The 18,002-nt window shown below is 42.3% G+C and overlaps 1 protein-coding gene and 1 long non-coding RNA gene across 2 annotated transcripts in view; one reads left to right on the top strand and one right to left on the bottom strand.

Moving 5' to 3' along the window:
- Positions 1 to 18,002, bottom strand: part of LOC101947981 (uncharacterized) — a 58,556-nt gene that overhangs the window by 17,918 nt on the left and 22,636 nt on the right. The gene's annotated exons all lie outside the window — the stretch shown is intronic.
- Positions 1 to 18,002, top strand: part of PITPNC1 (phosphatidylinositol transfer protein cytoplasmic 1) — a 188,357-nt gene that overhangs the window by 158,700 nt on the left and 11,655 nt on the right. Inside the window, exon 7 of the mRNA XM_042841002.2 lies at positions 16,162 to 16,317. Coding sequence (XP_042696936.2) covers positions 16,162 to 16,317 — 156 coding nt within the window. The remainder of the gene's footprint in view (positions 1 to 16,161; positions 16,318 to 18,002) is intronic.

Here is an 18,002-nt window from a genome sequence, read left to right as displayed (position 1 = left end):
CATTCTCGTGTGAAGAATATGGACCAGATTCTCAGTTACACTAAGGCTCTTTAGTCTACTCTGACAGTATGAAGGGGCCTTAAAGAAGGTGTATATATAATTTCTGCCCATTTTAAGGCTCCATTAGCATAAAGGGACCATAGTGTAAATGAGAATCTGGTCCTATGTATTTTTCATAGTACAATTAACAGTGTTTCTACTAAAAACAGATTGATGTAAAATTTTCAGGGTGGTTCAAAGGGATTTTTCTACACAATTTACAACCCACAGACCAGATTTTCCTTTCACTTGATGCAGCATTGAATCTTCTTGTAATATGTCAGTGTTTATTAAACTATTTGTATAGTGTGACAGACCCAGACCAGTAGGGTACAGGAGTCTGGTAGAGGGCAAATATACTGGTCACTGGATGAGTAGTTGTCTGTTCCCTGAGTGACCAGAGCAGGGGCTGCACTAGAATAATCAGGAACCTGCTAGAACCAGTTAAGGCAGGAGGCTAATTAGGACACCTGGAGCCAATTAAGAAGAAGCTGCTAGAATCAATTAAGGCAGGCTAATCAGGGCACCTGGGTTTTAAAAGGAGCTCACTTCAGTTTGTGGTGTGAGGAGCTGGGAGTAAGTGGTGTAAGGAGCTGAGACTGAAAGGTGTGCTGCTGGAGGACTGAGGAGCACAAGCGTTATCAGACACCAGGAGGAAGATCCTGTGGTGAGAATAAGGAAGGTGTTTGGAGGAGGCCATGGGGAAGTAGCCCAGGGAGTTGTTGCTGTCATGCAGCTGTTACAGGAGGCACTATAGACAGCTGCAGTCCATAGGGTCCTGGGCTGGAACCCGGAGTAGAGGGCGTGCCCGGGTTCCCCCCAAACCTCCCAATTGACCTGGACTGTGGGTTCTTTCAGAGGGGAAGGTCTCTGGGCTGTTCCCCAACCCACATGGTGAATCTCTGAGGCAAGAAAATCTGCCAATAAGTGCAGGACCCACCAAGATAGAGGAGGAACTTTATCACAATAGGTGGATCATTATTCCTATGCTAGTGTGATCAGAGAAAATTGCACTAACAACATACTTTTTCTTATTAGACTAATATTTGTGACTCAGACTGTTTATTTTTAGCTCTGAGGCATTCAGTTTTCCTTTCTCCCCTTCCCCCCCATCTTTGTAAATTGACTGTATCAATTTCATAAATATTTCAGGGGCCTTTGCAGAAAGTGGCTTTTCATGCAATTTGATTGTGCCCTTTCTTTGAGCTTCTGTTTATGAACCAACCCATGGATTATGGACCAAATCTTTTCCTGGTGTAAATGAACACAGCTGCACTAACTTTAGCAAAGTTCAGAAAAGATGGACCTATTTGTGTTACACATAAATACTATATTCTTATTAATATTAATATCAATATTGCAGTAGTACCTAGAGGCCCCAGTGAGAAATGAGGAGTCCTGTTGTGCTAGGGGCTGTACAAACAAAACAGACATTTCTTGCTCCACAGAGCCCGCAGTCTAAAAGAGGTATTTTATTCTAATGTACTTGTATGGATGTATCAGTCAAGTTAAAGAAGTTGTATTTCCCATTACACATCACATAGCAGTGATTTTCACATAAACAATAGAGTCAAAGCTACAGAAGACAGGTCTTTCATGCACATAATCTCCAATTGGAATCATGCAGCGCACTTTGACGTCTGCTGTAACTAAACAGGGGAGATGTGTTTTGTGAAAACAGGATTGAAGGGGGGGAGGGGAAGTGTAATTCATGTAACATATATCTGCTCCCCTCCTCTTCCAAAGCAACAAACAAGCTACAAATTGAAGAGTCAAAGATATAGTTACCCAGGGGCCACATGGGCTGAAGAGCTGTTATCATTTCAGCCAGGAGCATCCTAGAGGATTGTTCAGGATAATCTTGAGTGATCTCTTGGCCAGAGCCATCTAAATGATCCTAATCCATTTAAGAGTGACGGTCTCATCCTTCAATGTTTGCAAAAAAGCACTACCGAATCACCAAAGGATTTTATTAACGATGGCAAGCACAAACCTAGGCAGATCCTCAGCAGGTGTAAATTGACTTCAAAGAGGTACAGTGATTGGCACCAGCTGAGGATCGGGCCCTTTCAAAAAGAAGATTTATCTTTATTGCTGTGAAGCACCCATGTATTTTGAGGATAGGTGCAAAAAGAATTTTATAAATAAATAAAATGGCCAAGGTATTAATGGATTCTGTATATTAGATAACCATTGGATCAACCCACCCCCACAATCTTCACTTCCTGCCTTTTCTGCACTCATTTACTGAGCATTGTAAATGTCCTGGCACCTGAAAAAGGTCTATCTAAACCTACATGAGCCTGCATAATCGCAAGGGCTGGACATGGTCACAGTTCTGTGTATGCAAACATGCTAGGAAAACCACTAAACTTTGCAATGAGAACTTGGGGTGATCTCATAGAGCCAGCATAAGAAAATGGGTTGATATCATTCCATATATAACTCTTAATGAGAATCAAAGGGCCAAATTCAGACTGGGTGCAAGTAAGTGCAACTCTGTCTGAATTTGGCCCATACATTTGTTCAGGAACTAATTCAGTTTGGACTGGGGGTCCGTCTAGCTGTTACACTCAGGTCTCTTTACTTGCACCTCAGTGTCTTCCCTGGAGTTCTTCCTATCTACAATTATTGGTGATGACACTCTGTGCATTTCTCATCATCAAACCTTTTGTTGCCACCTTCCTGAGTGACTATGACTCACATTTCAGGGGCTCGATTTAGAGCAGGGGTTCCCAAACTTGGTTTGCAGCTTGTTCAGGGTAAGCCCGTGGCTTTGAGAGGCTTTGTTTACCTGAGCATCCACAGGTACGGCCCCTCGCAGCCAATGGGAGCTGTGGAAAGCTGAGCTACTGCTCAAGAATGAGCGCCTCAAGTGAGCCATTCACATAAAACATTTATCGTAGCTATGAACATTTCTGCAAAGTGTTCCTTACCACCATATTTAAGTTCTCAGATTAACGATGTTTCATTTTCTGTTTATAGCAAAGTGGCTGAAGTTGGGGGACAGGGAGTAAGCTTTTTAAATTACCTCCAGATAGAAAGATTTCATGCAGCTGCCACAGTTCTCCATCAATTTCTGTTTAGTGTAAGACAGCTGTGTTTTAATGGGTCCAACTTGCCACTGTTGGGGTGCTTTTAGAATCATAGAATCATAGAATAACTAAACCCGCATTATACCTCAGGCACAGAGAATGATGACATTTGAAATAATACAGCTGCTTCTGCTCCCATAGTAAAGTGTTAAATTGTCAGTATAATAATTCAGCTTGGGTTAAGCAGAACCAAGTGAAAATCTCCCTGTAGTTACTAACACCAGTTGAGTAGCTTGTAGAATGCCTGGCTAGATTACCATGTGTCCTCCATGTATGCCACAGCTATGTTGTTTTCTGTTGTGACTGCTGGATCTGAGTTTAGGCCCATTCCCATTTTTATCAATCATTTTTGTCATCTCAGCTTTTTAAAGTGTCAGTGTAGAAGAAAGAAAACAAAATTTTCTCTCTATAATGAAAACTGTTCAGTTAAGAGTTTCTAATACAGAGAAGTTTCATGAACCATATCAAAGCCTGTGCTCCGTGCTAGAGCAACAAGGGGCCAAATGTCTTTGTTCTGTTCCCAGTTACATCTATCTCCAGAGCATTTGCGTTAACTCCAATGGAATCACTCCAGATTTACTATGAAGTATCTTGGAGCAGATGTTGGTCTAATGCCCTTGAATCCCTTTTCATTTTGCGTATCAATCACTGTGCTTGTCTACTGGAATAAGTATATTGCAATAGCTATTCTGGAATAGACCCCTGTGGATAATCTATTCCTGAATAAAAGTGACTTTACTTTGTGAGTGGAGTAATTACTCCAGAATAGAGTAATAATTCTGGAATAAAGTCACTTTTATTCTGGAATCGTGTCTACACAGGTGTTATTCTGGAGTAGCTAAACTATGCCAGAATAGCTAGTTATTCCTGTCAATTTCCACTGTGTAGATAAGATCATATATACTAGAGATGGTCTGTAGGCTACACTTCTGTGCCACAGAACCATGTGTTATTTAATAAACTTTAAAAAAACCAAAACAAAACATGTCTTTGCTTTATAGCAGAATTGTCTTGACATTTGGGGTAAAGCAGTATTTATCTAGCAGCCTCGGGGAAATTATTTTTATAAACTTCAAATAAAAAATGAAATACTTAAAAAATGAAATACAAAATTTACAATTAAAATACACTAGTAGGAGTTTGCATTGACATAGCCTTCTGGAGCACTGTACATACAGTCTGAAATCCAAAGCCTACCCCTCACAGCTGTTGATGAAATGCCAGGTCACATCGTTCAAAATACAATCACAAAGAACTAGTTCTGAAATGCTAGATCAAACAAATTGATCTTTCGTTTAGAACTAAAAAAAATTGACTTCATGTCAAATATCTGTTGATAGAATGTTCCCTGGTAGGAGTTTAAGAAAAAGAATCCGTGCACCAGAAAGAATCTTTGTCTTGAGGCATCCAAAAAGCCACCTGTAGGAGGATAAAAAGGTGCAGTGTTAGCCCACTGCCCTTTCACTTCTGGAGACTAAGGGTTTGTCTTCGCTTACATTTTATAGTGCTCTAACTTGCTGGCTATGGGTGTGAAAAATCACCCCCCTGAGCTCAGCAAGTCTGAGCACTTTAAAGCGCTAGTGTAAACAGGCTCCGAACGCTGGGAGCCATGCTCCCAGCGCTCGGAGCCAATCCACTCGTGGAGGTGGATTACCAGGAGCACTGGGAGAGCAATTAATGTTCAAGAGAGTCCCAAGAGTAGACTAGGAGGAGTGTTTCTAGTACAGAGCTGACAAAGCCATATAGGCCCAGCACTGGCTGCTGCAGGTCAGGATTGGTGCATTGGCAAGGGCCAGGGATAATCTTGAACATAAAGACTTGTAGGTAAATAGCAAAACCTAAACTTGATCTGATGTCTTCCTGACAGCCAGTGCAAGAATTTCGTTTCAGAGAAGTGTCTTGTTTAGATTTAACTGAATTAACCTGTAATCCCTCCCCTGAGCTGTTGCTGATAAGTCACTTTACTCTTGCCATGGGAACTAAAGGTTAAGAACGTAAGAGAACAGACAACATTTTAAGGCCTGCTCTATTACACCAGTGCTACTCAACTGTCTTCAATGGGATTGGAATGGTGGCCTTAAAATATTGTCTGCCCTTCATATTCCTAACCCTACCATTTAATGTCTTAAGATCAGAATGTAGCCGTGTATGTTTTATTGGGTTGATCTGGCCATGACAACTTTGCGAGTTAATGATGAGTGAAAGCTTTGTAACAATACGTCTTTTGAGGTGAACTCCCACAGAAATCTGGGATTTATTTTTTACGAATAGCAAAGTATTCTTTAGTCCAAAAATTGCACAGTGTACACTTCAGCACAGCAAAGCCTTTGTATGAGCCTTGTTCCCTTAAACACTGAAGTCATCTAATCATTTAACCTTAGGTCAAACATAGCATTCAGAATTCAGTGCCTCAGTGTGGTCCTTTCTAGAACATTCATCAACCAAAGTATATGGATGGTTTAGAAAATCCTTCCCCACCTCTCTCAGTGCTTGTCAGATATAATTTATGAGGCATGCTCAACTGATAAAGTCATTTTGCTAGGGAAAGGCACAAATTGCTCTGTGTTTGCAGTACATTGTATTGCCAAGTACAAAGTGCTCTAAAAACAGCACTTTAGGTATCAAGCGCTAACAAAGCAAAAATATTGCTGCGTCTGTGCTTGATTTACACTAGGATACAAAATACATGGATCCAAGAGTGTAATGATTGTCCCCCTTTCAAGGAGTATTTTAAATCCATTTCTAATTACATTTGGAAAAGAGATTCTCTGTAGTGCCCTAAGAAATATTCAGATGAATTCCTGATTTTTTCGGAGTGAGATGAGCACTTATTTTGGAAAACAGAAAGGTAAGTTAGGGGTTCTCAGGACAAATTTTTTGGTGGCCTCAGAGTGCGGTCACCAGCTCCTGCTGGTGGCTGCTCTCACACTTTTTCCTAAAATACTTAACTAGCTTTAGGAAAAGCAAATAAATATGCAAATATACACATCCAAATCATTGTAATTTATTTATTGCTACTAGCAAGTCTGTTGTGAAAAGTGATATTAATAAACATACAGGTATCACTTTTCACAACAGACTTGCTCAGCCCAGGCAAGCCTGGGGACAAATTAAGCCCTGGATGGGGGTTTGGGGGAGGCAGCGGGGACCAGGGACGATGGGTGGGATGCGGGGTCAGGGGAGGCAGCAGGGGGCTGGAGCCTGAAGCCCCATGGCCGGGGGACAGGGCCCGGGGATGGAGCCTGAAGCCGTGTGGCTGGAGCCTGCCACCACACAGCCAGAGCCAACTCCTTCTGGCGGCCCCAGCAACCAAGACCAAGGCGGTGCAACCAGGAGCAACAGGGAGGGGGAGGGGCTGTTACTTTGCCCCACCCTCCAATCAAAGCCCAGGAGGCTGCAAGAAAAGTCCTTAGTGGCCGCATGTGAGAAACGCGAATATTGAGAACACTTAGTGTAAAAGCACCTGAAGCCCAGGTGCAAAAGATCTGTAGTTCATCACAACATTCCCTGCATTTAGTCACCGGGGGTATAGTTTTCAAAAGCACCTAACTCCCAGTTTCTAAAGTGCCTTGGTCACTTAGGAGCCTAAGTCCTTCTGAAAATCAATGGGACTTTTGAAAATCAATTTTGGTGCTTTTGAAAATGGGATTTAGGCTCCTAGGTCACTTAAGCACTTTTGAAACTATTACCCGTTGTCTATGTTTTAGGATGGTGCATTATGAAAATGTCGTACCGGCAGGAATGATTGCCTGAAGAACTGAAAAGAATTCTGTTGATTTGTATCTGCTTAATTTAATATTGATTAAAAACTGCACATTCCAATAGCAAGACATTTTCCTGGTCAACTATTATCTTTTGTAAGCCAGACTGACAGTGTAAGCAACCGGGTAGAATATACTTTGCTCTCTGGATAGCCTGGGTAATGAACACTAGTAAGGTTGCAATTAATATTATTAGACCAAGGAGCCAGGGCCCCCTCTTGACCAGAGTGGGGTAGCGTAACGGCAGAGCCCCTTCCCACCTGGCATGACAGAGGGGTGTTTGGGCCAAATTTGAGTGAATGACATTGCAACCTGGCACTCAGGACAACAATGTCACTCGCATTTGGACCTATCATCCGCCATCAGAATAAGTGGCATTGCAATCTGGCACATGCAGTTGCAATGCCATTCAAATTTGAGGAGGCCAGGCAGGTAACCTGGGCCCTCCCTCCGTGGCCTCCTTTTATACAAAGAGGTATATTTTTCAAAAGGCCAGACCTGGCCACCTTTTTGCAGATGCAATTTGTGATTGCAAAATGGATTGTGAATGCAAATCAGAATACTTGGCTCTTCTGCTACCTGATTTCTGCTCTCCATCAGGTAGCTGGAGGAGCTGAAAATTTTTTGAAAATTTGATTCAAAACCTCTGGAACAGTACTCATTACTTGTGGCCTGATTCAAAGCCCACTGAATTCAACAGAAAGATTTCTAATGACTTCAAAGGACTTTGAATCAGGCCCTTAGATACTACAGCGATGAGAGCAACAGAACTACAACTGAAGACAGATAGATACTCTCCTCCGTAAAGCACTTGCACCTTTCCCAGGTGTGAGACAAACCCTGGGATAAATTTTCAGGGGTATGGACAAAAAATTAGACTCACAATTCTTCCCCTTCTTACTAGAGCTGTGCTCCTTTGGCCACATTACTCAGTTTTTTACTCAGTCCTCAAACAGGCAAAACTCCCACTGAATTGAATAGCAGCTTGCCTGAGCAAGGACTGAGTAATTGCTGAATAATGTGTTTAGGATCTGACCCTTTATTTTCAATGTACCGTAATGGAAATATACTCCCTACAGTCTTTGCCTTTCCCAGCCCTCATTCATGAAGGTGCATCATGCGATATCTGTATGTTAATGTTTTCTTAAAGGAAGGATTTCCGATTAAAGATTTGGCACTTCCTGAGCTATGCAGGTTGCCTGTCCAGGTCTATCACCACCTGGCATCTGTGCTTTAAGCACTCCAGCCAATTTATGACTAGTCCTTCAAACAGATGGGCGTGATTAAAGAGAACCAAGAGACCATCTGTGAGCATCCATTGTGGTCGCTGTTAAAAGAATTCTCAGCCAGGAGCAATGCAGTAGATATCTGTGGCCTGTTGTGGACCAACAGCTAAGAAGAGTCTTCATCACTAATCTAGTTGTGTGCTGAGTTAACTTTCCAAAAGAACAAAATGCCTTTTGTGACCTCCTGATAACTGTTGTGGTTTGAGCAAAACACAAATCCCATCTGCATTTAGATAGTCAAGCAATTTAGATGGTCATTAGGGAGATTCCCAAACCTAAGCCGGCTTTTGTAGGTGACAAATCTGAGGAACTGTCACAGACTGAAGTGTCACTAGAGGAGGTTTTGGAATTAATTGATAAACTTAACATTAACAAGTCACCGGGACCAGATGGCATTCACCCAAAAGTTCTGAAAGAACTCAAATGTGAAATTGCGGAACTATTAACTAGGGTTTGTAACCTGTCCTTTAAATCGGCTTCTGTACCCAACGACTGGAAGATAGCTAATGTAACGCCAATATTTAAAAAGGGCTCTAGAGGTGATCCCGGCAATTACACACCAGTAAGTCTAACGTCGGTACCGGGCAAATTAGTCGAAACAATAGTAAAGAATAAAATTGTCAGACACATAGAAGAACATAAATTGTTGGGCAAAAGTCAACGTGGTTTTTGTAAAGGGAAATCGTGTCTTACTAATCTATTAGAGTTCTTTGAAGGGGTCAACAAACATGTGGACAAGGGGGATACAGTGGACATAGTGTACTTAGATTTCAGAAAGCCTTTGACAAGGTCCCTCACCAAAGGCTCTTACGTAAATTAAGTTGTCATGGGATAAAAGGGAAGGTCCTTTAATGGATTGAGAACTGGTTAAAAGACAGGGAACAAAGGGTAGGAATTAATGGTAAATTCTCAGAATGGAGAGGGGTAACTAGTGGTGTTCCCCAAGGGTCAGTCCTAGGACCAATCCTATTCAACTTACTCATAAATGATCTGGAGAAAGGGGTAAAAAGTGAGGTGGCAAAGTTTGCAGATGATACTAAACTGCTCAAGATAGTTAAGTCCAAAGCAGACTGTGAAGAACTTCAAAAAGATCTCACAAAACTAAGTGATTGGGCAACAAAATGGCAAATGAAATTTTATGGGGATAAATGTAAAGTAATGCACATTAGAAAAAATAACCCCAACTATACATACAATATGGTGGGGGCTAATTTAGCTACAACAAATCAGGAAAAAGATCTTGGAGTCATCGTGGATAGTTCTCTGAAGATGTCCACGCAGTGTGCAGAGGCAGTCAAAAAAGCAAACAGGATGTTAGGAATCATTAAAAAGGGGATAGAGAATAAGATGGAGAATATATTATTGCCTTTATATAAATCGATGGTACGCCCACATCTTGAATACTGCGTACAGATGTGGTCTCCTCATCTCAAAAAAGATATACTGGCACTAGAAAAGGTTCAGAGAAGGGCAACTAAAATGATTAGGGGTTTGGAAAGGGTCCCATTTGAGGAGAGATTAAAGAGGCTAGGACTTTTCAGCTTGGAAAAGAGGAGACTAAGGGGGGGGATATGATAGAAGTATATAAAATCATGAGTGATGTGGAGAAAGTGAATAAGGAAAAGTTATTTACTTGTTCCCATAATATAAGAACTAGGGGCCAGCAAATGAAATGAATGGGCAGCAGGTTTAAAACAAATAAAAGGAAGTTCTTCTTCACACAGCGCACAGTCAACTTGTGGAACTCCTTACCTGAGGAGGTTGTGAAGGCTAGGACTATAACAGCATTTAAAAGAGAAATGGATAAATTCATGGAGATTAAGTCCATTAATGGCTTATTAGCCACGATGGGTATGGAATGGTGTCCCTGGACTCTGTTTGTCAGAAGGTGGAGATGGATGGCAGGAGAGAGATCACTTGATCATTACCTGTTAGGTGCCCCAGAGGGAGTGAACCTGGCATTGGCTACTGTCGGTAGACAGGATACTGGGCTAGATGGACCTTTGGTCTGACCCAGTACGGCCGTTCTTACTGTTTAGTTTCCTTTGGTAACTGGGGTCATTCTGTTGACTTTGATGGAGTTACTTGGGGTGGATTTGGAACTTTTTATCTAGAGGTTTGCTGGGGTGGGGAAAATAAATTATTATTTATATAGTACTATAGGTAGAAATAGTAGAAACCTATATTATTTTTCATTTATTTTTAATGTGGTAATGCCTAAAAATCCCAGTCAGAACCACTGCTCCATTATACTAGGCACTGTATACACACAAAATGAAAAGATAGTCCCTGCCTTAAGTATATAAAAATAGAATTATTTAAGGTAACTTCTGGACTCAATAACCCAATGTGGCAGATAAACTTCTAGTTTATCAGCCTGAGAAATTCTGGACCAGAAGTATTACAGGAAATAAGATGTTATCCAGGTCAGACAGACCCTACCTGAACATTTCATTTAAGAGCTATCAGCAATGGTCCACTTTTAGTTGAGTAAGAGCAGGAAGTTACTCACTGATATCAAAGAAACATCCATGCTGCTAATAAGAACCATAGAATACCTAAATTGAAAAAATGTTTTATAAAAGAAAATTTATCATGGAACTAGGCATGCTGCAGCTGGAAAATAATATTTGATGTAGTACAAAGTATATAGTAAAAAACATGAAATAGTAACTGCGAAATCTTCATTTGCTGCATCTTCCTCCTAAACCGAAATGATCATTGGGGCTTAAAACTATAGATTGCATGTATGGGACAATGTGACTCTCAGCACTAGCAGATATTAGCAGTTATCATCAACTTATTATTACTCTTCTCCACTAATATAGAACTAGAGATCATCTGAAACCACATGAAAATTCCTTAAGGGAATAAAGGGCAAAAATTTCAAAAGTACATAAGCACTTTAGGCTCCTAAATCCCATTTTCAAAAATAATTTAGGCACTTAGAAATCTAAGTCTTATTGAAAGTTCACAGGATTTAGGCTCATAAGAGCCTATGCCACTTTTGAAAATGGGATTTAGGCTCCTAAGACACATAGGCACTTTTGAATATTTTATCCAAAGTCTTTAACAATGTGTGCTGACACTGTGCATAAATGCTCGTATCCTCAAGAGGGCACACAGAACCTCTGCCTGTGCCTTTTAGCAGTCAGAGGCAACCAGGACGGGGTTTGCCACAGAGTCTTAGTGGCATTGCTGAAAGTTTTAATCAGCGGCAGCGCAATACGGGATGGCCCGGGGGGTGGGAGGAGAGGATGTCGACCATCAGATTGGCCGCCTCCACCACATCCTCAGTTTTGATATTAAGGTTCTGGGCCACCCATCTCAGCAGATGCTGAAGGACCCTAGTGTCCTCTAAGGCCGGAATGGTTGAGGAACCCATCACCGCATCATCCGGCGATGAGGAAGATGAGATGTTGGTCGGTACTGGGGCCTGTTCCCTGCCCCCTCGGCCCCTTGGGGTCCCATGGGGCAAGGAGCAGCTGCACTGCGGTCGGTGCCGTGGCCAGAGTCACAGTCAGTGCCGTGGCCGGTGCCATGGTCAGTGACACAGTTGGCATCAGGACTGGTGCCTCCAACAATGCCGCGGTTGGCATCACGAGTGGTGCTGGTATCGGTGCCAAGGGCGGTGCTGCAAACATCACCCCAGTTGCCAATGATATGACCGGTGCCACGGTCGTCAATGGTGCCATTGGAGCTGAGACCATTGACGTCAGCAGGTGTGTCCCCACCTGGATGCCCGGCCCGAAAGAAGCTGAGGCCACCGATGCCACTCTGGAGCTCTAGCTCTGGTGATAGGCCCAGGGTGTCCAGAGTGGCCATTGAGGAGCCTGCCATTGGCCCAGCCACGGTGCCAGGTAGGGTTGTCAGTTGCACTGGCAGCAGGATCTTCTGCTCCTATTAGAGCACGACGACGCCACTTCCAACTCTGAGGTCTCAGACTGTGATGACCACAGAGGAGCGATAGCGGTATCAACTGGGGGACCGGAGCGGTTCACCCACATGGGTCACCTGTGCCACAGGCTGATGCAATGGGGTTGGTGGTCTTATGGCTGACATCATCGCCAGTTTGCCCACGGAATGTACCGGGCCCGGAACCAGTGCAGGTGATCTCTCACTTAGGAGGTGAGGCTGGTGCTATATGTGCCAAAAGGTCCGCTGCTGCCTCGAACGCCTCCGGTGTGGAGGGGAGCTGGAGGTCTTGTGGCGGTGCACCAGTGAGCAGTGCTGGTTCAGACTCGACTGGACTAGTCTCTGGACAGGAGTCGATGGAATCCCCACCGAATGGGTGCCCGATGGGGGCTTGTTGGCCAACTGGTCGGTGACACAGTCACCCTCTGTCAGCCTTTTCCCTTTTGTGGGGCACTGGGGAGTGCGACCGGTGCCTCACCGATGTCTGGGGCCTGTGGGCAGAGCCATGGCGGTGCCAAGGGTCTCTAGCAGAGTCCTTCTTCGGCACCGGCTCATGCATGGACAGTACTGGAGCGCTATGCACCAAGGATGCGGCACTTGAAGCCGGATCTGCCGTGCCTGGCTCTGACTGAGGCCGAAGTGCTGCCTCCATAAGCAACACTCAGAGGCGCTGCTCCCTGTCTTTAAGAGTCCTGGGGCAAAAACTTCTACAGATTTTGCACCTGTCTCTAAGATGCCCCTCGCTGAGACACTTCAAGCACAAAGTGTGCGGGTCACTTTTTGCATAAACCTGCCACAATCCGAGCATGGTTTAAAGCCCAGAGACCAAGGCATAACCCGGTGCCGGGGAAAAACATTGGTGGGGGGACCCACCCCCCACCCCCCGAAGGAAAAACCTACTACACTATCTAACATTAACCAACTCTATGCACAAACACTGCTAACACGTGCTTGCCGAGGCAAGAGCAACGGGGAGTTCCAGCTAGCCATCACAGGCAGTAAGAAGGAACTGAGGCGCGGTCGGGTTGGCAGGGCCCTATAATGGGCACCATGAAGGCGCGACTCCAGGGGGCATCCAGGCCGACCCTACGGATACTGCTAGGGGAAAAATCTTCCTGCTGTCGTGCATGTGGTGCACACACACCTGTTTGGAATTGACATGAACAAGCACTCGAAGAAGAATACTTATTTACTGCATGCATATTGTGCCAGAATATTTGAAATCATTCTACATTGTTGCTGCAAACTGTTTCTAAATTCGTGGCTCCATCTATTAGAATTCCACATCTTACATTTGTTTATTGAACTGTTTGCTTCAGGCAATTATGAGTTATATAACAGTTCTTTTCAAATATCTAGACCAAGCTGAGGTCAAGCTTTATTCAATGAGAAGATGGGCAAACATTGTGACTGTGATTTGTGATATGAAGTGGTATGTTACTCTGCCATGTGATGGAGCTGATTTGTTTTTTATGGTGGTCTAGGGTTGAAAGCAGAGTATTTGCACTCACATTTAGAGAAGGATGTGAAAGTAATGATTTTCAGAAAGATGGAAAGAACATCTCTTCATTTGAGCTTAGTAACCAGAAAGGTTCATGGTTGAGCTTCAGTTTATGAATCAAATCACAAGCCAAGTCATGGTATTCTTTTTTTAATGTTTATAGTTAGCCACAAAGTGAGAGAGAAGCTCACAGTGAGTGTCAGGAAATAAAAACAGAGTAGTCTCACCATTTTGCCTCTTCCCTAGCTCATCTTTATTCAGCCTCTTTTCAGGACATCACTGAAGCTTGTGCTTAAAGTGAAGTGCATATTTAAGTGTTTTTCTGAATAGTCTGGACTTAAGCACAAACTTTCCTGGATTACGGTCTCAGGGAGTAGGGCACAATTGAACTTGATTTTGAGTGTAGATTCAAGGAGTTGCAATGTAAATTCATTATTACTTCCCTGTTCTTGTTCATTTGAAAATGGACACTGAACTGTAAATCCTGTCCAAGAAGGTGCAATTAGCAGGTATAGCCATAAGGCCAGATACATAGAAATTAACAAACTAATGCAAATAAACAGCAACTAATCTCTGTGTTTCTTTTCTGTCCTACCTAAACCAAGGGCATCCTTTTGTGTTGTTTAAAATAAACCCTGAAGACAAGTTGGCTGTCTTCTCATGACCATATCTCCAAAACATCCCTATTTTTAAAATACAGTTTATTACATGTGCAATGAGTTTTGAGAACCTGGAAAGCTATTTCATTTTAAGAATCAAGACTGGATGTAATGTCTTTGCTTTCAATAGCAATTGTCTTGGCTTTACTGCCCCATCAAACAATATATTTAGTATCATACTTCTTGGCTTTCCTTGACTTTCTGGAAAAGCAAATAGCTGGTGTTGAAATTACAGTCCCTTCGGGGTTTTGTCCAAAGGTACCATGATTGAGCTGTTACTGGAGGTTCCAACTTGGTAAAGTTTCATGCTCAACCAGTAATATACAAGTTCATTGTCAAGCCCTTCAAACAGATGATGTACACTTTACCATCTGCTGATTATAAGCATAATATAGTTCTCTCATAGACTTAAAATGTATCTAACTTGCTTCCTCAACCTCAGACAGAGTTCTTTATAATTTTCCAATGCTCCCAGTTGGTTTGAACATTAGGACCCTGATTCTTCACTGCCCTCATGACTTGTGTTGTCATTGACACCTGCGCAAAGTGCATGTAAAATGCTACCAAATCAAGATTGTAGCATTTTATGGCTTCTTTGCATTCACTTTACAGTTATAAATGAATACACAAGCTCTAAGGCAGTAGATGATAAGGCCTTTGATAAATTCATAAAGGAGCACACAGGTGAGTAACTCTGCTTCCAACACATTGATAATGAAGCTTGGCTGTGTTGTTGTTTTTGTTTTTTGTTTTTTACCCTTGACTTTTTTCTGTTTATTTTCCATCCAAATGATGTGCAGAGACGGTCCCAAAATAAAATACAGGCAGGATTTACGTATACAGTGTCTTCAAACTGGGGGGTGTACTTCCCAAATCGAGGAGATCTACCCATGCTAACTGATTGAGCTATGTGAATGGCAGAAGGCACTAGCCAACATGAGTATGTGCCCAGTGTCTCAGACAGGTACATACTTGGGGCAGCCAGCCCTTCCTGCCACTTGCACTGTCACAACTACACATTTTATTTTTAGCATGCCAGCTCTAAAGTGCAGACATACAGCACAAAGGAATCTCTGCTTTCCCTTCTCTAGTTTCTTTATACATGATCTGTACGAGAGTTTTTGTAATTTTAAAAAAAAACACGTTGGATATTTTCCCCTGCCATTACATTTACTTTAAACTTCCAATAGTTAATTGGTTTATAGCTAAGGATGAGATTCAACAGGAGTCAACCCATCTGGCTCCCTTGCTACTCCAGGTTGAGCAATTCCCTGCATTTTCACTTTAGTGCATTACACTGAGCTAACTTCTGCAGTGGGTATGGAAGAGGAAGAGTACAGTCAGCCACAGATCTTCTCAGCAGTAGTGATGCATGCAAAGGGGCTGTCCAGCTGACACCCTTCGATAACCCACAAGAGTGTGCTGGCAGATCTGCCATGTTCTGTGGGTGTGATATACCAAAAGAAAGATGGTTTTCAGGAATAGAGGTGTGGCTGGACCACAGTCAGTTGTGTATGTATGCTGCCAATATAGAATACACTAGCAGGTCTCATTGGAAATAGACCTGTTGCTCCTTGAGCAATAAACAGTGCCTCATAATGCATTGTACTAGAATGACCTGTAGCATCATGCCCTGCCAAGGCACAATGTCTTTTGTGCCAAATGAGCTTCACAGCATCGCCAAGTTTCTACTGCTCCTATCAGTGCACTGGCAGTTGGGTAACAGACTAGTATTTGGCCTCATGTATCTTCTTATATCCTGCCATTCATTTAGCAAATTGTGTTATTTTTACTTAGTGTTTATTAGCATGATTCCACTGTGCCTTAAAACAGATGCATTAACAAGCTAACAAATGGGGACTTTTCAGCCAAGGTTTTTCAATCGTGGTTCTCCTTGCTTTGCAGGATCCTAAACATTTCAAGTCAGAGAAGACGGGGAGAGGCCTCTTAAAAGAAGGCTGGAGGGAGACACACCAGCCGATCATGTGCTCCTACAAACTGGTGACTGTGAAATTTGAAGTCTGGGGACTTCAAACTAGAGTAGAACAATTTGTACATAAGGTCAGTGATGCTGTTATCCTGCACAGGAGAAGGGCTAGAGCACAAGTGGAACTAGAGCATTATCCTGACCTGCACATGAATAGGACTAGAGATGGGTCTGAGCCAGGGAGTTCAGGTTTATATCTGGTTCCAAACCTCCTTAACATTCAAGGGCGATTGGATCTGGGGGTTTCGTCTGTCAATTAAAGAGAAGAGGCCCAGCTGTAAAATTAATCTCTGGATACAAACTTCCCCAAAGGCTCGAGTTATTCAGATCCAAGGCTTAGTTTTTCGCCCATCTCTGAGTACAGCTAGCAATAACATCTCCAATGCTGTGATCCTTATGTGGGCAGAACTAACAACATCCTTTCCCAAGAGACCTCCATTGCTGGTAAAATAATATTTGTGCCAATGACAACAGCTTTATCATAACAATTCTGAACTGTTAGATGAATACAATACAATGTTTCTAGACTGAAATTTTTTTTTCCTGTCATTTCATTACTTGAAGCTTTTAAAGTCTGTATTGCACTTTATCAGCAGTTCATTTAATGTTACCACAATTAAAGAAACACTGTGGGTCTGACTCTGACCTCACTCACTCTGATTTTACACCATTGACATCAGTGTAGCTACTCCCAATGTACTGAGAGAGCAGAACGTGAGGCCAAACAGGTACTTCAGTTTGACAGCTCTATTGGCTTTAATGGTTAGCTATCTGGATGCAGTAAAAGCTCATTAAATTCTCATTATGCTAATCTGCCAATTTCATAATACTAAGAACAAAAACCGTGGCAGTCTCAGCCCACTCCTTAGATTTAGAGTCTCATTCTAACCTCAGTCTCACTGATGTAAATCAAGAGTGTCTCCTCTGAAGTCACAATGTTACACCAGTAAGAAACCAGTGTAAGTGAGATCAGAATTGGACCGTTAGCGTAATATTAAGATATCCCTGAATGGCAGTTTCTACACAACTGCGTTGGACTTACTGCAATAGTTCTGATGCCTTTTGCACCATTCATTTGATTTCCTGACGTTTAGCATGCTTCACTCTGAAGTGTATATTATTGTTCATTTTTACTGGATGTGTGGGTCCTTCTTCTCAAACCAGATATCTCAGGGCATGTACAGAGTTCCAAGATGATAAAGTCACAGTTGCAAACACTTCTCCTATTCTGCAAATTCAATCTCTTTTTTATTGAAAAATGCCTGAATTTTTCATAATTTGGATAGGATTTTCTATATATTCTCCTACCAAAGTTTTGTATATTATATTTTTTTCAAAGATTTTTTTAAAAATCTGTAATTAGAAATGAGTAACCTTCACAGAATAATAACATCCAGGTTATCTTACAGCTTTTACAAGTGGTGGGAAAGTTATACATTCCACTTGTCCAAATATTTATTAATTTAATGATACAATTATCAAATGGTCTTCTCCAGGTATTTTAATGTCCAGACATTGGTAGGATTTTGGAAGGTTATTGACCTCTCATGTGTGAAAAGAATTAACAGGTTCCATTTTAAGATAGAAGGGAAAGGAGTTCCAGTCTATTTGCCCAAATATTAATATATTCGTTGTACAGTTCCCAAATGTCCCCTTCTTGTGTATGTCACCATAGATCAGTGTAGAGTCTCAAAGTTCAGGGTGTTTGTCCTTCTACCCTATAGAGAGACCATGATGTTACTATAGTTTATTTTTCTAT

This window comes from Chrysemys picta, chromosome 12, assembly GCF_011386835.1.
Source record: "Chrysemys picta bellii isolate R12L10 chromosome 12, ASM1138683v2, whole genome shotgun sequence".
In the NCBI taxonomy this organism is placed as follows: Eukaryota; Metazoa; Chordata; order Testudines; family Emydidae; genus Chrysemys; species Chrysemys picta.
The sequence above is the reverse complement of the archived record's forward strand: the minus strand, read 5'-3'. Positions and strand labels throughout refer to the sequence as shown.